The sequence below is a fragment of the Theropithecus gelada genome, chromosome 14 (genome assembly GCF_003255815.1).
Source record: "Theropithecus gelada isolate Dixy chromosome 14, Tgel_1.0, whole genome shotgun sequence".
Classification (NCBI taxonomy): Eukaryota; Metazoa; Chordata; class Mammalia; order Primates; family Cercopithecidae; genus Theropithecus; species Theropithecus gelada.
Genome location: NC_037682.1, coordinates 85,363,302 through 85,388,149, shown reverse-complemented (window position 1 = coordinate 85,388,149; position 24,848 = coordinate 85,363,302). Strand labels below are relative to the sequence as shown.

The 24,848-nt window shown below is 34.3% G+C and overlaps 1 protein-coding gene across 1 annotated transcript in view; it reads right to left on the bottom strand.

Annotated features, from left to right (window-relative positions):
* DEUP1 (deuterosome assembly protein 1) overlaps positions 1 to 24,848 on the bottom strand; it is a 98,523-nt gene that overhangs the window by 8,419 nt on the left and 65,256 nt on the right. Inside the window, exons 10-13 of the mRNA XM_025357394.1 lie at positions 23,070 to 23,267; positions 21,396 to 21,482; positions 8,488 to 8,684; positions 1,804 to 1,915 (exon numbers count right to left, since the gene is read on the bottom strand). Of these exons, the coding sequence (XP_025213179.1) occupies positions 1,804 to 1,915; positions 8,488 to 8,684; positions 21,396 to 21,482; positions 23,070 to 23,267 (594 nt within the window). The remainder of the gene's footprint in view (positions 1 to 1,803; positions 1,916 to 8,487; positions 8,685 to 21,395; positions 21,483 to 23,069; positions 23,268 to 24,848) is intronic.

Below are 24,848 nucleotides of genomic sequence, written 5' to 3'. Positions count from 1 at the left end.
TGGAGCATACATTCTAATGGAGGGAGGCCAAGCAACAAAATGTCTCATAGTGAAGTGCTATGAGAAAAGGTAAGATGAGGGGCAGGGAGTGAAGAGGGAGGCACTATTGCAGACTGGTTGCTTAGGCATATCTGATAAGGTGATATTTGAGCAGTCAGTAATTGTGATCCTAAAAATCCTGAAATCATCTGATATTAGCACAGTGGAGTATTTAGCAACTTTTTCCATTGCTTGACTGAAATATGTGCTTAAGTCCTTAATGATCAAAGTTTTATTGATGCAGAATTTGCAAAGTCCCCTTAGAATTTCTCATAACTTAAATGAGGAATTTTATTTAGTTTACATTATTGGCATGGATTTTAGTCTGTTCAAATAACATTGGCATTTTATGTTGAGATGAACACAAAAGAGCATTTCAGGGCTTTAGAGATCTCTAATACTTCAAAAGCTAATGGTTTTAAGCATTCTTCTACCAAAATAGCTTAACTTTTACTTCTAGTCTCTACTATTACAAATCAAAACCAACACATAAGCAACAAAGGGCTTATATCAAGAATAGAAAGGATACCCATAAATCAGTAACAATAAAGACAATCCACCAGAAAATTAAGTGAGGAAATTGAACAGATATTGTATAAAGGATATCAAAATGGCCAATAAATGTTGCTCAGTCTCATTATTCACCAGAGAAACATGAATTAAAACCATACAAAAGGATCTTACTACATACTGACCATAATGGCTAAATTTAAAAAGGCTTATATTACCATGTGTTAGACTGTAGAGCAAGGACAACTCTTACACACTACTTGGGATATTCATTGGCTCCTACAGGAAAACAGTTTGGCGGTACCTACTAAAGCTGACCGTATTCATACCCTCTGACCTAGGTATTCCATTTTAGGTATATATACCCAGTGGAAATGTATATATACATGCACCAAAAGACTAATAAAAGAATTTTTTGGCAGCATTATTTGTAATAGCCCCAAATTGGAAATGACTCAAATGTCTATCCGTAGTAGAATGAATAAACAAATGTTATTGTCATTGAATGTGGTGTTTATATCCCATAGATTACTATAGAGAAACAAAAATAAACCACAGCTGTGTAAAACAATATGGGTGATGATGAATCTAAAAAACAAGGTTGAGAAAAAGAAGCCAGAAACAAAATAACATATACCATATGATATCGTTTATGTAAAATTGGCAAGTTGGCAAAACAAATCGATAATGCTAAAAGTCAGGATAGTGGTTATGTTGGGGGCAAGCAGAAGTAGACACTGGAAGGGAACATGAGTTGCGGTTCTGGAGTGCTGGGGATGTTCTGCTCATTACTTGGGTGGTAGTTACCTTCCTTTTGTGATAACTCATCAAGTTGTCCATTTATGATTTGTACATGTGTCTGCGCGTATGGCAGAGTCAATAGAAAAGATGTTTTAAATCAGTCCAAAAGATCACTGTAGCTCTTTAAAATGTACAGATCCTTGAGGACTCATGAAATATCGAAGGGTGAGTCCCAAACACTTGCATTTTTTTAAAAAAACCATCTCCAGTAATTCTGGCCTGCATTAGAGGTTAGTAACCATTGACTGAAACACTTTATGAAATATTATGGATATCTTTTCCTTCCATAGATAGGTATGGCCAAATGACTTACAGACCCATCTTGGAGTCCTATTCAAGGAGTGAGGTTAAAAACAAAGTACTATGTACATCAGTTTATTGACATCAGTGTAAGAGTAAAGCAATAACCCATTAAAGAAAAAAAAAAAAAAAAGCCCACAACCAGCAACTCACCAGTGGGAATACATCATCATCACTAACCAAAGGACTTGTCATTTCTTTGGTTTGAAATGTCAAAGGTGGCAAGGGAGACGTACTTCTATTTGGCTCACAATCATGACTAAGTCTAAAAGAGAAGAAATGGTTGTTGTTGCTATCAAGGACACGTTTATTTATGTCGCTAAGGATTTTAATCTCTCAGATGTCTAAATAGGGGGAAAACACAACAAAATGTTTGGGCTTGTTACCTGGCCATTTCTTTGAATATGACTTTCCTGATGAATAATTTCTATTTCATTTAAAGGACTTAGGATGATTAAAAATGAAGCGGAAAACTTAACAGTTGTTAAAAGTATTTTGTGATCCTTATTGCCTATATTGCTTCCCTTTCTGTGCTATACTTTTGTATGTCTTTGTCATTTATTTTAATAACGTAAAGCAGTTTGAGAAAAATCTCCAAACAGCTAATTAGACTGCTGCCCTTGACAGTTCTAAGTAGATACTCTTTTTCTATTCTCTTTTACACTTAATCTCACTGGCTTTCTTAACAGAATTATACTATTTTTTTATGCTAAACAAGTATTTTATTTTATTTATTTATTTATTTTGAGACAGAGTCTTGCTCTGTCACCCAGGTTAGAATGCAGCGGCACGATCTCAGCTCACTGCAACCTCCGCCTCCCAGGTTCAAGAGACTCTCCTGTCTCAGCCTCCCAAGTAGCTGGGACTACAGGTGCCCGCCACCACGCCAGGCTAATTTTCTGTATTTTTAATAGAGACGGGGCTCCACCGTGTTAGCCAGGATGGTCTCGATCTCCTGACCTTGTGATTCACCTACCTAGACCTCCCAAAGTGCTGGGATTACAGGCATGAGTCACTGCACCCAGCCAACAAATCTCTGAATAACTCTAATTTCTATACATTTTGATAATTTAAAACATGCTTTCAATTTACATCATCTCCTAAGCTCCTCCGGTTACTAGCTGTGTGATCTTGAGCGGGTAACTTTATCTCTCTGTGACTTTAATTTTCTCACTTAAAAAAGGGTTATTATGAGAGTTGAATGATTAATATATGTAAAACACTTAGAAAACAATGCCTGGCACATAGTAAATGTTTAGTAAAGATTAGGTATTATTATTAAACTAATCTGATCTTCAAAATAACCCTAATATGGCGGATACTATCCACAGATGAGGAGACTAAGATTTAAAAGTTCAATTATTCGTCTAATTATTTACTTTTTAAATCAGAATAAATTGCTAGGAAGTGATGTCTTTAGATTTTGGACTCAAATCCAGATTTTCTTGACTTAAAAACCCCACTATTTCAATGAAAGTCATATAGCATGGAATTAGTTTGTGCTAAAAAATAGGTTAGAAAATGAGAGTGAAAACAATAACATTGAGATTTTGAATTTTGGTTTGATGACTAAGCAAATGAATAATAAAACATATAACCAATTTATCCTAAAGTTTTACAAAAAAGGTCCTAATGGTATGGGCTGTTTGGGATTAAATATATTTCATGAAACTGGGGTTTAGATGTAATAAAATCATCAAAGAGGTCAGGCACGGTGGCTCACACCTGTAGTCCCAGCACTCTGAGAGGCTGAGGCAGGCAGATCCTGAGGTCAGGAGATCGAGACCATCCTGGCTAACATGGTGAAACCCCATCTCTACTAAAAATACAAAAAAATTAGCCTGGTGTGGTTGTGGGTGCCTGTATTCCCAGCTACTTGGGAGGCTGAGGCAGGAGAATGGTGTGAACCTGGGAGATGGAACTTGCAGTGAGCCGAGATTGCGCCACTACACTCCAGCCTGGGCAACAGAGTGAGACTCTGTCTCAAAAAAAAAAAAAAATCAAAGACCATCAAAACGAAAATCTCTTCAATTTGAAATTATTTATTTTTACTAATGGTTCAAATTCTCCACAGGTATTGATTAGCCCTTTTCAAAGGCTTCATAGTTTAACAGAGTTTAAAAAAATTTTCACATTATTTTTCTCCAGTCTTATCCAAAGACTGTCTAATTTATATAGACTTGTTTCTTATTATACAAACATTTTCAAAGCTATGCATACAAATAGCAATAAAAGTTAAGTGAGGCATCTGTAAATTAGTACACAGAAACAAACACAACATGTTTTCCATTTTTGCTTATCTTGAGATATATCTTTTTTTTTTACTCATTCTCCCAAACTATAATTACCATGGAAACAGAACAGCAAATTAAACTGAAATAACATGGTTTATGATGTGCACAATAAGATGAAACATCTCACAATTCAAGTAGAATTATAACATTTGCATAGTACATCTGCATATAATCTTTAGCTGAACCTTTTAATTTGAGTGAGGTTACTATCTATACTTCAAAGCATGGTGAAAACAATTAGTAGCGATTCAAGAAATAGATATCTCTCTGTTATCTCACAGAGATTTCAGCAAAGTATTATTTGTGCTAAATTATCTAAATAATTATCTTAATTATCCATTTTGCTTTGGATGTACAGATACAGTTTTATGGTGTTAATTACTAACATTTATATAGGGACATTCTTTTTAGTATAAGATCAATAAAATGTAGAGACTGAAAGGAAAGATGACATTATGAAGTAAAGTACTTTTGTTTTAAATCATCTTTATATCTGACAAGTTCTTCTTCAAGAATACAGCTATTCAAATACTTCATAAAACCACCTTGCATAAAGTGCTATACATATCAATTTAAAAGCTATCTTAAAAATGATTGCGGAAGGCTTTTAATATCCTTTCACAAGCTGATCTGTTCAATGATCTTTTCCACAGGCCTATCACAAGGCTGCTGCATGGTTTCCCCAGGACAGCAGGCCCCAGTTGCTTTGCTGGGGAGCAGAACTCTGTCCACTTGAGACTTGAGTCAATGCTTCACAATTTTCAGCTTTGTTGGACATGTACATCCAGTCCTGTCCCTCCATTAATATTCTCCTTGGCCATAGGATAATGTTCTTAGCATGGAGCAAGATTCCTTCTTTACCTTTTTCCAGCCTCACCTTCCAACACTCCACTAAACTCCCTATTCCGTGAACTGCTCATTGTTTCCTGGCCTAGAACTGTCAACCTGCGTTTTGCTACTTATTGAGCAAAACCACGGTACAAACATTCTCAACTTTAGGCTTCTAGATGGCTATTCATTCCTTGACAAGAGATCTTGTGAGTGGTTATTACAAACCTGCTGACTGTGGTTTTTTAGTATTGAAACTCTTAATTTATTAGCTAGACTTGAAGCTGTTTTAATGATTAATGTTTGACTGCTAAAATCTGTCTAGTACATGATACAACTTTTAAAACCATAAATTCATTTTTAAACATGTGTCTTATATAGAGATAAAACTCCATTTATTACCAAATTGATTTGTCATTAAAATTAGTTACATATTAATAGCTCTGGATACCACTACTCCAAATTAGCTTGTAAATTATCCTGAAACTTCAAAACTCTAACTTTTAAAAACAATATTTAAAACATCCACACCAAATTCAATCACTTCTCACTCATTTTTTTAAGAAAGTGCTAAGTACCTGTCTTATTGGAAAGCAAATGCTTTAGAAGATCCTAAAACGCTTCACATTTTAGGTGAGTGAACATTAAAAATGTATCACTTTGAACAGGAGTGAAAAACAACAAAACCGAGTTGCTTCAGAGTGAATCAAATATTATTTTAAGAATGTATTATACAAATCTTCCTCAGTTAAAAACAAGAATTGCCTTAAAATTAGACTATGGATCTTAACATTTTGTGGAACATTTTCTTCATGTACTTTTATCTAAAAGCTTTTTCCTTCCTCAAATACTTCAATAAGACCTTACTGCATTAGCCATTGATATGTAAAGATAATTTGTATGTTTTTGTTAATTTATGCCTAACAAATATACATATATAGGTTTTTACTATTTCACTTCACTGAGCTGTGCTGTGAGGGCAAGCAAGATGATTTCATTTTTCAGTTGGTAACATTAACAGAGAGATATCTGCTTTGCAGTTCTTCACTGGTGAATTCACAATGTCCTTGTATCTTAACAACTCTTCCCCATAGTAGGTTTTACATGGTAATAATTTATTCAGAACATTTGAAATGCTGTTTCTTTTAAAAAACAGGTCACTGGAGAACACTGAAATCAGACAAGGCATTAAAACAAATTTAATGAAACTTTCAACAAATGAAACTGGCAGGACACAAGGCTTTGCAGCAGGAATAGCAGCCTAAACTGCTTATTAAGATAATCTCCCGCTGAGCATTTTACCTCTTATGTTGCTTTTTGTGTCCCCTACTGTCTTGTTTTTGTTAGACACTTTTAACACATTCTGTACTGCCTGACAAAGAGAAAAAAGGGGGCAACCCAAACAATAAAAATACCTTCTAAAAGTAATAAAAGGCAGAGTAACTGTCTTTTTGTTTAAATAACAACACCTGGTATCTCCATCTAAAGCTTTCAGTTATTTCCAACTAGCATGAGTAGGAAATAGTGTTCTGTACCCAATGGGTGCTCAATACAGATCAGTGACTAACATACCCAAGTGACCCTTTATAGTGTCTTTATGGGCTTGCTTTTCTCTCGCAATGAGGCAACTATATACAGTACATGGGAGTCATAATTTGACCAATGGAGAATGAATCCATAATACTCTGTAAAGTTTATTTATTCCATATTAGAACATATATTCTTACACCAAAATCAAGATTACACTCCTTTGGACAGATCTTCACATGGACACATTCACCAGAGAACTGGTCCATGGCCATGCCCAGTGACCTCTTTCATCCTTCCTACACTGCTTTTATCCTGCTGCTGCTGCCACTACCAACACCCCACCACAGCACCCCACCATGATGCTTTCCAGGGGTGGCAGTCAGTCCTCCTTCATTTGCTTCTTTACCTGAAAAGGGGTTATTCATTTGGTGCTTTTGAATGGTTACTGTTTCCTGTATAGGGCTACAATATATCCTTCTAATATATACGTGGCTGAGGTGCTGAAAGTAGGGGGGAACTGTACTATACCCACAAGAATGTTGAACATCTGTTTTATGTTGAACATATATTTTTTAAATATATCTCATGGACTTATGGATTTATCTACCTGCAGAGCTGAGTATGCTTACTTAAACAGATGAGTCTGGCACCACCTCTCCCCAACAGAAGTATCTTTGAGGCTATGTCAGATTCAGCCATTTGTCTACTTGCCAAAATATACTTTTTAGGTACCATAAGCTGTGGGAGAAGTATTAATATTATTATAAATACTAACAATTTTGTTAGTAATAATGGTTAACATTTATGGAACTATAAGTTGTATGCAGTTTTTCTCCTATAATCTTCACGAAAATCCTACAATTATTAATCTTGTCAGATAGAAAATCGAGGGTGATAAAGGTTAAGAAAATTTTCCAGAGCTGTAAATATTAATTCTGTTGTATAACAACAAAATATAAGGTTTTTCACGCTAAATATTATGAGCTTATGAGCAAATGTTGCAATGAAGTTGGGTCTGGACCTACTAATCCACCATTTCTTGGCACTATGAAATTAAATAATAAATTGACATCAAATATGTCTGGGGAGTGCTGCATACCATATCCCTTGTTGGACACTCACAGTGTAAGTTAACATATTAATGGCTCTGAGAAATATTGTATAAAAGAAACTTGCTTATTTCATTCAGCATTTTCCAAGTTTGGGAAAGCAGTAAAAGGCTTTCAGAGACAGTTATGACTCCATAAATCTTTTATTAAAATTGAATAAATTAGCCTATTTTTATGGTTGATATATTTGAATTTTTAATAAGACCTTTTACAGAGTATGGGAATAATGTGGACAGCAGATAATGATTTTCCATACACTTCTCTTCATTTGGAGAAAACCTATACATTCATAGATTCCTTCCCTACAAAATCGCCAATAATTTGTTGCCACTGCTAGAATGTCAATAGAAAGTGTATCTGTTGGCCAGGTGCGGTGGCTCACGCCTGTAATCCCAGCACTTTGGGAGGCTGAGGTGGGTGAATCACTTGAGGTCAGGAGTTCAAGACCAGCCTGGCCAACATGGTGAAACCTTTGTCTCTACTAAAAATACGAAAATTATCTGGGTGGTGGCAGGGGCCTGTAGTCCCAGTTACTTGGGAGGCTGAGGCATAAGAATTACTTGAACCCGGGAGGCAGAGGTTGTAGCAAGCCAAGATCACACCACTGCCCTCCAGCCTGGGTGACAGAGCAAGACTCCGTCTCAAAACAAACAAACCCCAAAAGCCAAAAACAACAAAAACAGAAAGTGTATCTATTATTGAAGGTAGGTGAGAAAGGACATGTTCCTATATTTTCTATTTTGTTTGAACAATATACCTAACATATTAAAATCTAGTTTTCTCTGTTCCCATGACATCAAAAGTAAAATGACTTATCTGTATGTTTTGTATACCACCTCAGCTTCCAAAAATGATCTGAGATGACTAACAAAGTAAAGTCCACTGTAATACTCCACGCATTTCAAATCGACACAATTTCTTATAAAGCAATGTATCTAGTCTATTGCATTATCATTATAAAATAAATTTTAAACCACAGAAGAGAAAGTATATAAAGTTATAATTTGAATTCTTTAAAAATAAATTTTAATTACATGTTTTTAAACTTATGCCCTTATATAACGGAGCCAGCATACCTCTCTTCATTTTTTTCCACTTTTATTTGGCTTTGATAGGCATATCTTCCTGTTTCTTCATAGGTGTTTTGATTAGTCCGTGTTGATTTTCCGTTGACGCGAAGTTTCGCAAGATCATTTCGGAGCCTTTCATTCTCATATTCCAGTTTATTAATAGATGTATGCCTTGAATGTTCCCTGTTAGTGAAGTCCATACTCTAGAGAATAAAATAAACTATCATTGAATAAACTGTCCCTTATAAGTAATGCATATTTTCTGTGTGTTTGGAGACTTGTGCTGGAAAGGCCCTTTCATCTGAGCCGAGTGATGTGACTCTACTCTTGCTCACTTTCTAAATGCTCCTTTCCACCTCCTCATCTCCTCACAACAAGCAGATACCCAGGGGTAGCTGCCGCGGAACACATTTGCAATGTGTATGTATTGCATCATCCCCACTGTTGGATGGGCAATACAATATTGCCCATGCTCCAAAACAGAAAAGGTTTACTCTATGCATTATTACTCTCTGTATCTATTTAGGTTGGTGCAAAAGTAATTGTGGTTTTTGCCATTACGTTCAATGGCAAAACCACAATTACTTTTGCACCAGCCTAATAGAACAAATTAGCTAGATTTCAAGTTCTTTTGTGTTCATAGACTCTACCTTCTAGTGTTGATTAATAATGGAACTAGAAATAACATGCATTAAATTTTAAATTTTTTTCTGATTAAAATGAGGCATGCATTAATATACGGGCACATAAAATCATGTCATTATAGAAAATACAAGGTATTAAGAAGAAAATAAATATTCCATACTACCAACATTCAGTGATAACTGCTATTAACATTTATATTTATATCTTTCTAGTCTTTTTTCTACCAATGGAAAATACAATGTCAACATAAACTATCAATATAATTATAACGTATGGCTACTTAGAAAAATATTATCAATATACAGTCATGTGTTGTTTAATGATGGGGATACATTCTGACAAATGCAACATTAGCTGATTTCATCATGTGATCATACAGTGTGCCTACACAAACCTAGACGGTATAGCCCACTACAAACCTAGGCTGTAAGGTAAAGCCTATTGTTTCTAGGTTACAAACCTGTATAAGTATTTGTGTATCTGAACATACCTAAACGTAGAAATATTATAATCTTTTGGGATCACTGTCCTAATATGCAGTCCATTGTTGACTAAAACATTGCTATGGAGTACAAGACTGTATAAATATCAATATGAAATATAATATAGTCAGTATAAAATATATGCATACTTACAACATTGTAACTATAGTTACAAAACTGTAATGTATAAAATGCAGTAAAGTTTTAGAAACTGTATTTTCCCTTTAACATTGTATATTCTTAAAAAATAAGATTTTTAATGACTGCATCGGTAGAGGTACAAATAAATTCATTTAGCCATTCTTCTATTGTTGAATTTAGTTTTTTTTTTTTTCTTTTCAAAATAATTAACACTGTGTTGATTTCCTTATATACAAATCTTGGTCTATATTTCTCTAGCTGTAGTCCAAGGAGTGGGACCACTGGGTTAAATTGTGTGAATGTTGTTGAAGACCTTGATTAAAAAGTGTCTATCCCCCTCCCCTATAAATCTCATAAATTTCCATCTCATAAATTCCCACCACTAATGTATTAAGGAGCCTGTCTTACTACACTCCCAACCATTCAATATTACCATTTGGTTAAATCTGCCAACTTGATAGATAAAAATAGTAACTTTTATTTAGCTATTAGTGAAGTAGAATATATACGCTTCCTGGCAAATTTTACTCTATCTTTTGTCAATTGTCTATTTGTGTCCTTAGCTTCTTTTTTCATTAGGGTGTCTGTGTTATTTGTGTCCTTAGCTTATTTTTTCATTAGGGTGTCTGTGTTTTTCTTACTAATTTGAAGGAATTTTTTTTTTTTTTTTTTTAACATTAGGTGTACTAATCCTAAGTTACTGTTTCTTAAGTTAGTTGAAAATATGTTTTCCATGTGATTTTAAGTTTTAATTTTAGTGCATGATATATTTTATATAGAAAGTTTTTTAAATTTTTATTTAATGAAATCTGTCAGTCTTTTTCCCTTGTGACTTCTTCTTTGCTTTTATATTTTTTCTTTTCATTCTAAAAGCTATAAATATTCACTTGTATTTTCTTCTATTTGTTTTATAATTTCATTATTTTACATTTAATTATTTAGTTATTTGGGATTAATTTTGTACAAAATGAGAAAAGACTAAAAATTAATAATTATTGTAATTATTCTAATCACACATTGATTAAAACATCTATTCTCCACTGTTGGATGATTCAGCAAGTTATATACTAAATATAGATTGGGGTCTGATTCCGGATCATTCTATCTTACTGCTTTTACAGTCGAGATTGTGCCAGTTCTACACAATTCTGAGCAATGTATCTTCCTTACAAAGTTTCACTATCTGGTAGGAGACACCCAATTTTAGTGTGTTCTCAGAATAGGATATGAAGTATGTCTAAATTACAAAATGAGAGGTTTAGAGTAAGAATAAAGATTGCTGACGCCATTTCAATTAAACATAAGAAGTTTCCTAGGGAGTATCTAAACTTTTCACAAAATTTTTAAAAATAGGATATATTCTCACAATAAAAACTCATGAAAAATGCTCTAAATTATTTTACACAGTTCTTTCTAGTCCTCAGATTCAAATATGCATGGGTTGTGTAGCTGCTGTTTAAACAATAGTTCTATGTTTTCAAAAGCGTAACATTTTAGCATACAAAAATAACTTGAGTAAAACATCTTTTTTGAAGCTCCAAATATCTATGGTTCAAAGTCTATAAGACGATAAATAATTACAGCTTAGAACTAAGTTCCTAAGCTTAAAGCTCTGAGTGCCTTTCATAAAGGCATCCCATAAAATCATCCTAAGTTTTCTAAAATTTTTGACTAATTGCACGTTGAGAATTATTTACATCCTATCATATTAGTATCAAGAGTAATACATAAGTGCAGAAATACATACATATTAGGTATTAAAAATGTTTATGTATTTCTTTTTTTGCTTCAAAGGCCAAATCTGCTTACTACATTTTCCACTTACTACCTATTATAGAAGTTTAGTAAATATGTAGCAAAGTCTCATTTTTTAATGGAAGAAAATGCTTCAGGAGGGCAGACTTTTCCACAAATCAATACAGGAAAAGTTATATGCTTCTAAAGCTACTGACTCAGGTGCTCTTTGAAAAAGGAAGGCCATTGAAGGTATTTCTCTGCTTATTAAGCTCTGCCTTTAGGATTTCTCAACATTTATTCTTTTTGAGAGATACAAATGCAGAGAAAAGAGCAATCTGTAGTCTCTTGCTTTAGAAGAGGAAAGAATGCTTATTCTAAAATTAGAGTAGATCTGTGATAAAAACAAAGGAGGCGGGGTCTTATAAATTTTTTCTCTCCATAAGGAAAAAAAAATCATATGGGCAGACCTGATTGAAAAGCGTTGAGAATAAGACTCATAATTTGACTCTTAATAAGATATGTACCAAAGTATAGAATTCTTGATGGTCCGCTGATCAGTTAAAATTTTGTTTAAGCATTTCCTATAAAATTAGATTTAATCTGTGATTATTTTTGATCCAATGTTGGTTTAAAGTAATTAAGAATAATAATAACGATTTTTAAAACCCTACGATTTCCTAAATGTACCACAATTAAATAAGTGTTGTGAGCATGAACTAAAAGAATTACACAGGTAATGTATTTGCATGTTTTACATTTAAGAGTACATTTTCCCTCACAAAACCCTCTTTCGGAGCCATTTAATTTAATTTAATGTTTTTCTTAAATGCATTTCTAATGATTTCAGGAATATATCCACCCCCCCCCCCTTGTGTTTCTGATGGATTCTTTTTATCCATCTGTTACTCAACTTTTGTTTCTTTCAAAATTTTAGAGTTTGATAATTTGAATCAATTTATTATTGAAATGGCAAAACCTCCTGATGCTCATTTACTTCAACAGATTAGGATGAGGCTGGCTGAATTACTGAAGTGCCTAAATAATACTTTGCATGTATAGTTTTTTTTTTTTTTCACTTTTGTATATTTAACAGCAACAATTAGGCTAACAAAGCATTTTGACAAAGACTGGCTTTAATGATGTTTTGTAGTTAGCATGTTAATTTCAGTACATGAATGGATGTTTTAATCATTGTAAGGGTACTAATTTTTTATGTTACTATTTTATGTAGAAAACTTTACAGATAGTGAACAGCAAATTAGTCTTTTTTTTTTTTTTTTTTTGAGATGGAGTCTAGCTCTGTCTCCCAGGCTGGAGTGCAGTGGCCGGATCTCCATTCACTGCAAGCTCTGCCTCCCGGGTTCACGCCGTTCTCCTGCCTCAGCCTCCCGAGTAGCTGGGACTACTGGCGCCCGCCACCACGCCCGACTAATTTTTTGTATTTTTTAGCAGAGACGGGGTTTCACCGTGTTAGCCAGGATGGTCTTGATCTCCTGACCTTGTGATCCGCCCGCCTCGGCCTCTCAAAGTGCTGGGATTACAGGCTTGAGCCACCACTTCCGGCCGCAAATTAGTCTTCTTAAAAATTACCACAGATTCTGAGTTCTAATTAAATATGATTTTATTATAACTTTCTTAAATAAAAGGAAACAATAATACAATTATAGGACTAAGTAAATAAGGCATTAAAAAACCTACCACAATAAGCTTGATTATTTGTTAGCTACCCAAGAGTAGAATAAGAGAAAACCCTTCACTTTTCTCCACTATTCTACATTCCTCACTGAGACCCAGGAAACCTTAGATACCAGGTAGTTAGTCCCATCAGTACATTCCCCAAATGGGATCTGCATTCCTAGATCTGGGCGACTGCCTGTGGTAAACTTTCATTCCCTAAGTGGAAATGAGCAGGGAGCTTCATAGATTGTCAAGCAGAAAGATTCTCAAAGCTATATTTGGTTAGAAATAACCAACCCGAAGATCAGTAATTTCCTTGTAGAAAGGAAAAAGTTATTATTTTAATATTTCCCAAATAGCACATATTTTAGAAGACAAAAATAAGGATGTAAATATCCTGAGGCAAAATTTCAGCACCAATTATTTAATTCTATATTTATGCATTCCAATTATTTCAGAAAGAATTAACTGATTATGGATTTTTTCCTAATTATGAAATTTTAATATATATAGATATGATAAAGTTTTCTTCATTTCAAGAAATTTTCTTCATTAAGAAAGTATAACCAAATAAAACAGCAGGAAGAGAAAATTAATTTATAAAACTAAAAACAATAAAATTAAGAAAAATGTATGAAAATAATAAATCCAAAAGTCAGTATTTTTAAATACTAAAAAAAAAATCACTTGAGAGTCAGAGTTAAAACAAAAAATAGAGAGCATGCTAAACTATACAAGCTTAGGAATAAGAAGGGAATTATAAACAGAATATAGAAGAGATAAAAAAATTATAGGACATTACTACCTTTTGTAATAATAAAACAAGTTGAAATTGATTTCCTAGAAAAATACAAATTACCAAAATAACCTAAGAAGTATTACTGAGAAGTAGTAGTGAAACTTGGATATACCAAGTGCTCGAAAAGAGAGTGGAAAAATAATTGAAGATTTACCAGGTCCAGTTTCACAGCTAAATTCTTTCTAACCTTTAAAGAACTGGTACTTCCAATATTAAACTATTCTAAACAACTCATAAAGTTTTCAGCTTATATTATAAATACAATATAACCTTAAAACAAGTAGAAAAAGAACCATATACAAATCTCATTTATACACACAGATTTTAAATTCTTCTTTTATTGATCCACAATAGATGTATTTTCAGAGTACATAGGATAAATTAGTACATTTAAATAATTTGTAGAGATCAAATCAGCGTACTTGAGGTATCATCACCTTAAATATTTGTCTTTTCTTTATGCTAGAAACAAAATTATTCTCTTTTGGCTATTTCAAAATGTATAATAGGTCATACATATATGTACACATATATATTACCTAGTGCTGAACAATAGGTAACATTTCCAAACAGTATACTTGTACCCATTAACCAACTTGTCTTCATTCTCCCTTCCTCCTATCCTTCCTAGCTTCTAGTAACCACCAATTTACTTGCTGTCTTCATGAGATCCACGTTTTCAGCTCCCACATATGAGTAAGAACATGGAATATTTGTCTTTCTGTGCTTGGCTTATTTCACTTAACATAATGACCTCCAGCAGTTTCATCCACGTTGCTACAAATGACAGGATTTCATTCTTTTTTTTCTGGCTGAATAATATTCCACTGTGTATATATACCACATTTCTTTATCCATTCGTCCACTGATAAGCACTTAGGTTGATTCTACATTTTGGCTATTGAAAATAATGCTGTAATAAACATAGGAGTGCAGGTATCTTTTTGATATATTGATTCCTTTCTTTTGGATATATACCCAGTAGTGGAATTACTGGACCATATCATAGTTCTAGTTTTAGTTTTTTGAGAAAACTTTATACTGTTATCCATAGGTGCTATACTAATTTACATTCCCACCAACAGTGTATGAGGGTTGCCCTTCGTCGAGATCCTTGCCAGCATCCACTATTATCTGTCTTTTTAAATAAAAGTCATTTTAACTGGGATATGATGATATCTGATTGTGGTTTTGATTTGCATTTCTCTGATGATTAGTGATACTGAACTTTTTTTTCATATATCTGTTGGCCATTTGTATGTATTCTTTTGAGAAATGTCTATTCAGATCTTTTGAACATTATTAAATCAAATTATTATTATTATTTTTTAACTATTGAGTTGTTTGAGCTCCTCATATTTTTTGGCTATTAATTCCTTGTCATATGGATAGTTTGCAAATATTTTCTTGCATTCTGTGGGTCATCTTTTCACTTTGTTGATTCTTTTCTTTGCTGTGCAGAAGCTTTTCAGCTTGATATTATCCCACTTACCTATTTTTCCTTTGATTGCCTGTATTTTTAGATCTTACACAAAAAAATCTTTGCTCAAACTAAAGTCATGGAGTATTTTCCTAATGTTTTCTTTTATTAGTTTCATAGTTTCAGGTCTTAGATTTAAGTCTTTAATCAATTTTTATTTGATTTTTGTTTGGTGAGAGATAGGAGTCTAGTTTTATTCTTCTACATGTAATTACCAGTTTTTCTAGCACTATTTATTGAAGAGGCTACCCTTTCCCTATTGTATATTCTTGAAAATACATTATTTCAATATATCGAATTTTAGTCATTCTAGTGGGTGTGAAGTGGTATCTCACTGTGGTTATCGAAGATTCGTTGGCTCTAAATGCATGGGTTTACATCTGGGTCCTCTATTCTGTTCCATTTGTCTATGTGTCTGTTTTTATGCCAGTACCATGTTGATTTGGTTACTATAGCTTTGTAGTATATTTTGAAGTCAGGTAGTATACTGTCTCCATCTTTGTTCTTTCTACTTAGGGTTTCTTTGGCTATTCAGGGTCTTCTGTTTTTGCATATAAATTTTAGGATAGTTTTTTTTCTGTTTCTTTGAAGAATGTCATTGGCATTTTGAAGGGATCACACTGAATCTGTACATTGCTGTGGGTAGTATTATCATTTTAATAATATTAAATCTTCCAATACACGAGAATGGAATATCTTTCCATTTTTTTGTCCTCTTCAATTTCTTTCATCAGAAATATATAGTTTTCCTTGTATATATCTTTCACTTCTTTTGATTCTTAGGTATTTCATATTCTTTGTAATTATTGTAAGTGAGATTGCTTTCTTGACTTCTTTTTCAGATTATTCACTATTGACGTATAAAAATGTTACTTATTTTGGTATGTTTTTATATCCTGAAACTTTACTGAATTTGTTTATCAATTCTAACAGTTTTTTTGGTGGAGTCTTTAGGGTTTTCTAAGCATAAGATCATATCATCTGTGAACAGAGTTCATTTGACTTCTTCCTTTCCAATTTGGATGCCCTTTTGTGTCTTTCTCTTGCCTAATTGCTCTGGTCAGGACTTGAGTATTATGCTGAATAAAAGTGGTGAAAGTGGGCATCCTTATCTTGTTCCAGATCTTAGAGGAAAGGGTTTCAATTCTTCCCCATTTAGTGTGATGTTAGCTGTACACTTGTCATATATAGCCTTTATTTACATATTTGTTTTTGGTATTCTGTGGAGGGAATTAAGCCAGTTTACTTTTATGCCACCGTTTTGAAACTGGAGGTCTGCAGATCTTCATTTCTAAATAAAATATTATCACATAGAATCCGATAGTATATCAAAATTGCTAAGATATGGCTATTATAAGTTTAGTTGTGCTACTCCCAAAAAGACATGTTGAAATCCTAACCCTCGGTACCTCAGAATGTGACCTTATTTGAAAACAGGGTCTTTACAGAGAAAAAATGAGGTTACTAGGGTGGGCCCCAATCCAATAGGACTAGCATCCTATAAAATGGGAAAATTTGGGCACAGAAACAGACACAAAAGGAGAGAGGATGATGGGAAGAAGCACAGGAAGAAGATGCCCATGTGAAGACAGAGGTACAGGAAGAATGCCATATGAAGACAGAGGATTGGGCTCATGTATCTACAAGTCAAGGAATGCCAACGATCGTTGGCAAACTACCAGAATTCAGGAAGAGGTAATGAAGCATTCTCTTCTACAGGTTTCAGAGGGAGCAAAGTCCTGCTGACACCTTGAATTTGGACTTCAAGCCTCTAGAACTGTGAGACAATAAATTTCTGTTGTTTCAAGCCAGCCAGCTTTTGGTACTTTGTTACAATAGCCCTATCAAACTAAGACAATGACTAAAAAGGTTTATTCCAAAAATTCAAAGGTGGATCAATATTGGGGAATCTGTTAACCATAGTCTATTACACATCAATAAATTAAAAAACAAAACCCATATAATGTCATATTTCCTAAAAAGGCATTTGATAAAACCAGCAGCAATTCTTAATAACAACTCTAAGTAAAATAGAAAAAGATATAACTAAGACCATAAATTAAGAACAAATATATGAAACAGCAAAACTCTAAAACCACATCACTTAAAATCAAAAACTAGAAAAATTTCCATCAAGCACTATAATTATTTAACATTTTCTTGGAGGTTTTAGCAAATGGTATATGATCAAAAAGAAAAAACCTACTATTGGCAGTGGAAAAGAGATACGACTATTTTTGTTGATATGATTTTGTATCTCAGAAAACCCTAAGAAACTTCTAGTAAAAAGTCTACTTAAATTAATAAGATAATTCGTATTTTTCTATATTAACAATAAGTTACAAGATATTGAAAAAGGAAAATATTTTATTCATAACAGTGCTAAAAATTGCAAAACACTTGGGAATAAATTTTGTTATTTATTTTATTTTTTTATTTTAACAGCAAACTCATCTTTAAAAAACACCTAGAAATACATTTTAAAAGAAAAGGACATAACCTATACAAAGAAAATGGTAAGATCTTATTGAAAAACATAAAATATGAAGAAATGGAAAGCCATTCTCGGATGGAAAAATTTACTATAATGAAAATGCCAAATCAAAGTTAACCTATAAACTTAATTCAATTCCAAATAGGATCCAACACGAAATTACCAGGATAAACTAAATAAATTGAGCTTAATGGTTACATAAAAATTTAAATTTGGTTTCCGTTTTATATCCCATGCAAAATAAATGGATTAAAGACTTGGATGACAGATATAATAATCTTTGAAAAAAAACTGACGCTATATATATCTAGAAGGGAGAACTGTTAGTCAAAGAAGGAAACTAAGAAGCTATAAACAAAGAGATCAAGTAGAAGTTTAAAGCATTTTGCATGGCCAAAAAAAGTCATAAAGTTACAAACAACAGATTTGGAAAAGCATTGTTAAAAATTGACATGAGGGTGGGCGCAGTGGCTCGCACCTGTAATCCCAGCACTTCGGGAGGCCAAGGCTGGCAGATCACTTGAGGTCAGGAGTTTGAGACCAACCTGGCCACCCCGTCTCTACTGAAAATATATAAAAGTGAGCTGGGCATGGTGGTATGTGCCTGTAATCCCAGCTACTTGGGAGGCTGAGGCAGGAGAATTGCTTGAACCCAGGAGGTGGAGGCTGCAGTGAGCCAAGATTGCACCACTGCACTCCAGCCTGGGTGACAGAGTGAGACTCCAACTCAAAAAATAAAAAATAAAAATAAAAAGGTGACACAAAAAAGACAAATAAGCCAACAGAAAAATGGGCAAAGGATATTTCTAATTCATATTGGTACACATTGTCAATAAATATACAAAAATATGTTCACCTGGTAAGTCAGGGAAATGCAAATTAAAGACCTATTGAGAAATTACTTTATAACCATCAGAATGACAAAAATTAAAAAGACCAATAACACCTATTGCCTACAAGAATGAAATTTTAAAAGGTACTCTCATACAGAGATGGTAGACATATGATTTAACAATAGCTATTAAAATTAAAACAAACATATCCTTTGAATCAGCAATTTTACTCCTAGGAAGGCTATTCCAAGGTGTATGTATAAGGATTTTTCTTACAGTATTGTTCATCAGGCAAAACTCTGGAAACAGAGTTGAATAAATTATCCCTGAAATAACTATAAAAATCATTTAATAAATTTTGATACACACCATGGAATATTATCAAGCTATTATAAAAATAAAATAGACTTAAATTAGTTAACTTGGAAAGATTCCAAGGGATACTGTTGAGTGAACAAAAACAAGACAGAGAAGTATGTGTTATGATTCAACTTTAAAAAGATGATAAAATCCCCAAATAGGTACTATATGACTATATGTGTATATGTATGAAAAAGTTTAAAATAATACATACCAAGTAGTTAACATGTATCATCTAGAGGAGGGCGTATAATGTGGGTAGATGTTTGGAGGAAAGAGGGAGGAGTAAAGCAAGCAGCAACAACAAAATGACTACACTAAAATTGCACTTATGTAAGTTACGATTAAATTTGTAAAAAATTACGTATATCTTATATGAATATACATTTTTTCTAAGAAATTAGAAAAATAAAAGGATGTTTACTGATTTGTAGAGATGTTCATGGACTGTCAAAATGCAGTTTTGGAATAATGTATATATTGTACATTTATTTCTGTAAAAGAACATTCAACCCATCTCCTCCTTATGTGTGCATATGCAAGGAAAAAGTTACAGAATGCTACCACAAACACTAATTCGTTAGCACTGGGTATCTTTGGATTGGGATAGGATTGTGGGTCATAAGCTTCTTTATACATCTCTGTGTCTGCTATTTCTTAAAAACACAAAAAGGTGAACAAAGTCAAACTCCTAAAGGAGCCAGAATTAGGCACGCTCAGTGGGGGCTGTGATAACCCAGAATTTACACTTTAAAAACATTCAGACTGAAATGTAAAAAAAAAAAAAACACAAATACCATTTTGTGAGTGAAAAAGGCACTCATGGAGTCAGGATCTGATTTAACTTTTTGTGTGTTCAGCATTTAGAAACAAAAGTGTCATAGGTGACACACAGTTTTTTCAACGTAACAAATAGGAAAATCACTTATGCCTTACTTTTTATTCATCTGTACTCCAATCACAGGATTCATTAACCATGCCCAAAGAAGAAGACAGAATGCTTCCAGAACGTTTCTACTATTTCGATGCTAGAATATGGACCATTATGAAAATAAGTACATAATATCACAGAAATATAGTATGATAGCTTAAGGAGGGCCAATGGAGAATGCTTAATTCAATTCCCTCATTTTATAGCTGAGGAAACTGAGGCCTGATTAAGTAATGACCATTTTCATCTCTTATCCTTTCCATTCCTCCTATGGTAGAAAATTATCTTAGAATTTCCTCAGAGCAAATAAATGATAACAAGTTAACAATATTTCATTCATTCAATAAATAAAAATTCTCGTATAAAGATCAACTTTCTATTGTTACATTAAACAATTGAAAGGAGATGCAGAAGCCCGGCGCGGTGGCTCAGGCCTGTAATCCCAGCACTTTGGGAGGCCAAGGCGAGTGGATCACAAGGTCGGGAGATTGAGACCATCTTGGCTAATGCGGTGAAACCCCGTCTCTACTAAAAATACAGAAAAAAAAATTAGCCAGGTGTGATGGTGGGCGCCTGTGGTACCAGCTACTAAGGAGGCTGAGGCAGGAGAATGGCGTGAACCCAGGAGGCGGAGTTTGCAGTGAGCCGAGATTGCGCCATTGCACTCTGGCCTGGGCATCAGAGCGAGATTCCATCTCAAAAAAAAAAAGGAGATAAACAGAGACTGTTTAAGTTCCTTTGTGTAAACCTATAGAGCCATTGGTTAAAACCAGAAGTCCTTATCCTCAGTAATTCATTCATTTCTCCCTCTTTTAAATCAACCAACACTCATTGAACACTTACTTTATGCCTGAAGATGTGAGGTACTGGTGAAACAAACACCAATAAGACATGGTTCCCTGCTTGCCATCCACTGGGAAAGTGACAAGCAACAAAACAAGCCAGAACAAAATACAAACTAAATGTGGTATTCATTCTGACTGGGGTTTCAGGGGTGGCTTCGTTGGGGGAAGATTGGCACTTGAATCAGGCCATGTAGGATGTAGGATTTCAAAGGCAACAGCAAGAACAAAAGCAAGGAAATAGCATGCTTGGCATCTTTGAGGGAAATGATCAGACTTGAGCCCAATCCAACCAAAGAACAAGGGAGAAAATCAGACATTCCAATGTTCTAGCCTGAGGATAAAAGTAACCTCAGCTGAAGTGCAAGATAATTTACCATCCAACTCCTTCGTGTCTAACACATAGCAAGTGCTCAATAAATGATGTCTGAGTTAATTGTGGCCAATTCAGTAATCTCTTTGTTCAATTTATTGAATGATGTCAGCATATTACCATGTATCGTCCAGGGTCTAAATCTCCCATCATTCCTTTTAGATGTGTGTTTTCAGTTCTGACAGCTTTATATTTCATATCTGAGACCTGAAATTAGTAGATAAAAGGTAAATGTAAAATTCGTAATAAAAACTCATAATTCTATTAAAATTTTGTTTTGCGAATACAAATATTTTCTAAGTGTAATGAAGGGAAATACTTATTCAGTATAATCAATAACATTCAAGTATTCTGATTTAGTTCTTATATCTTTGGCAGGCACCACTTTATGTCTTTTTCTGATCAATGCTAAACTACAAACATATACTTTCAGTAATGATTCATTTACTTTTGTCTTCTAATCCCAAAATTCAATTTCTGGTTTCTATTTTCTATTGTATGCAAATTGTCACCAGAAAAAGCACATGTTAAAAACATGTTTGAATAACTGTCCATTAAATTTATTCAACAACTGATTAATTTTTACAATAGGCAATACATAACTTTCATGTTTAATTTTGTTCTTTCTGATATTTCTGCCAAAGTTCCATCTTTTTAAATGACTACTTCATTTTGTCTCTCAATTTATTTTATCTTTCCCTGATTTATTCTACTTGACAAGACTTGGATATAGTATCTGTCCTTTGATTTCTCCAGGACTCATTTCTGTATAAAACACCTGCCTTAAAAAGATTTACTTTTGTCACTTACTAATTATTTGCTCATTGGCAAAACCTAGAGAATGTACAAAAATATAAAGGTGAAAATAAAAATTATTCATAATCCAACTACCCACATCACTGTTAACACCTGTAAAACATCCCTCCCTCTACAGGTACAACCAAAGCGATTTTCCCATCTGTGCTGTTTTCCTGTGTACTGCACCAATAAATCGCGGTTTAAGGCTTACAACTGGGCAAAGGCTAAATCTTTTCGGTTTTCATAATTCACACAATTTTAGGCGTGCTATTTGTGAAGTGACCCTCATATGCCTAGAAAATTATTAAATGATGCTGTCAAAACCTTTAGATTTGGGGTAAAAAGGCAGATAAACCCTGTGCTTTCAATAGTAGGCCATCCATTTGATCATGAGTAAGGGATGGAGGGAATTTAAAAAATAAATAGGCAGGAAGGAAAGGAAGGATGTAGACATTACTTGTATTTCAACAGAAGAATGTTACAATTGCTGTTTTTCCCCATGCACCATGCTGTGCATTTGCATGTTCAGTAATATGAACTAATTTTCATGTTTCAACATCCATTTGTAAAAAGCCTAAAAGAAATACATGAAATGTGGGGGAGGGGTGGGAAGTGTTGAAGAAGAGATGGAATAGAGACTTCTTTTTAAAGATAAAAATGTTAATGGAAGAGAAATACAGAAAAAAAATACTCAGAAAGAAATATTTGATTAGAGTGTACTGTGGGAGGTGATCAGAATATAGGTTACAAGAAAATGGAAAGAAGAGATTGAATGAAATTGTCTTGCACTGTCATTGCCCTAGTGCTTTTTGTTGGTGACACTTCGTGTTATCTCTCAAAGGTTTTATTTATGTAACACCACAAAGCATTTCTGTGAAGCTAGTCTCAGAAATAATACCAAGAAATGCAATGTTTTCATTAGTCAATAATGAAGGCTCCAGTTGGCACTGAGCAAGAGTGTGCCCTAGACAAGCACTGTTCTGCCTGTTTGCATACCTGTTCTTTTGCTAACATTTTTTCTTTTATTTCTAATTCCATTTTTAACTGTTTTTCCAGAAGGGCAGCTTTCTTCGTGACAGTTGCTATAGTGATCTCCTTCTGATGAAGCTCTTCTGTTAGGTCAGAGATTTCATTCCTCATTCTTTCCTGCTCAGAGTTATGGTACTCTTCCTCCTGTTGGAGTTGGCTTCTTATCTGCAGCAGATAGAGACTGGAAATATTATTGAATCCTTTTATTTATAGAATAGCTTAAAACTTTTACTGGCCATGTTCAGCCCTCCTATTCTAAAACTTTGTCAGGGCCCACTTTACCCTCCTTTTCTGATCAATGCTAAATTAAAAACAGATACTTATAATAATGACTCATTACCTTTATTCCTTCCAATTCCAACATTTCATTTCTCACTTCTATTTTCTTTTGTATACAAATCATCACCTATGACTGATACTACTTTGATAACCACTTTGAGAGGAAGGTGAAGAAAGTATTATCAAGCATTTTCATGGAGAAAAAAATTGGCTTTAAAATGGTTATGTGATTTGCTCAAAGTCATAAAGCTAATAACTGGCAAAGCTAGGACTGGAATCTAGCATTCTTGGCTTTAAATTCAGTGCTTTTTAAAAACTAAAACAGGCTGTACTGTTTATAACTAAACATTTGTTTCTCTGAATCACATTACAGTAAATTTCAAACAATGTCTTCATGAAAACTCATCACTTCCCTTGCTTAAGCCTCCTATTTTCTGAATCTTGGCTACGTTTCCATGTTAGACACCTCTGGATTGTCTCTGACTCCTCTCCACCCTTGTCCTCCCAAACCTGGTCAGGCAATGAATTCTCTCCATTCTATTTCAACCTCTTTTAAATCTTGCCTCTGCTCTCCATTCCTACAACTGCTGTCTTGGTCCAGCCTTTTAGTATCTTTCTAGAAACCACTTACTGTTTCCAATCCTTGAGACTTAAAGTACATAATCATCCATCTAAAAAAAATCATAGTCCATTGGAGGAAATAGAAAAATAGACAATTACAGCACAGTGTAGCAATCAGTGTCAGCAGTATGTAGTGGCAGTGTGTGTAACCCAGCCTAGGGATGTCAGGATAGGATTCCCAGAGGAAGGATCATCAGACCCAAAACTGAAGGATGAATGAATGCCAGTTAGAAGATAGAGATGCTCTAGTGGGGCGTGGTAGTGTGTGGCAAGCTGAGGTGGGAAGGATGCCTGGAACCCGGGAGGCAGCCGTTGCAGTACAGTCGGCTGAGATCACGCCACTGCACTCCAGCCTGGGCGACAGAGCAAGACCCTGTCTCAAAACCCTGTCTCAAAAAAAAAAAAAAAAGAAAAGAAAAAAAGGGTATAGAAAAAAATAGAACATAGACATGCTCTACGAAAAGTAAAAACATTAGCTAGGTGTGGTGGCATGTGTGTTCAGTCTCAGTTACTCGGGTGGAAGGGACAGTGCGGTGGGAGGATCCCTTGAGCCTAGGAGGTCCAGGTTGTAGTGGGCCCCGATTGTGCCACTGTATTTCAGCCTGAATGACACAGCAGGATCCTGTCTCAAAAAAAAAAAAGGAGGAGAAGGAAGTGGAGGAGGAGGAGGAGGAGGGGGAGGAGGAAGAAGAAAAAGGAGGAGGAGGAAGAGGGCTCCCATGCAAAGAGCTCAGTGAGTGTAAGCATGGGAGTGAAACAGAACAATGACACACTGAGTGAACTAAAAGGAGTCTGGGGTACCTAGGAGTTAGCTGCTCTGAGAAATAAGGCTGGAGAGTTAAGTAG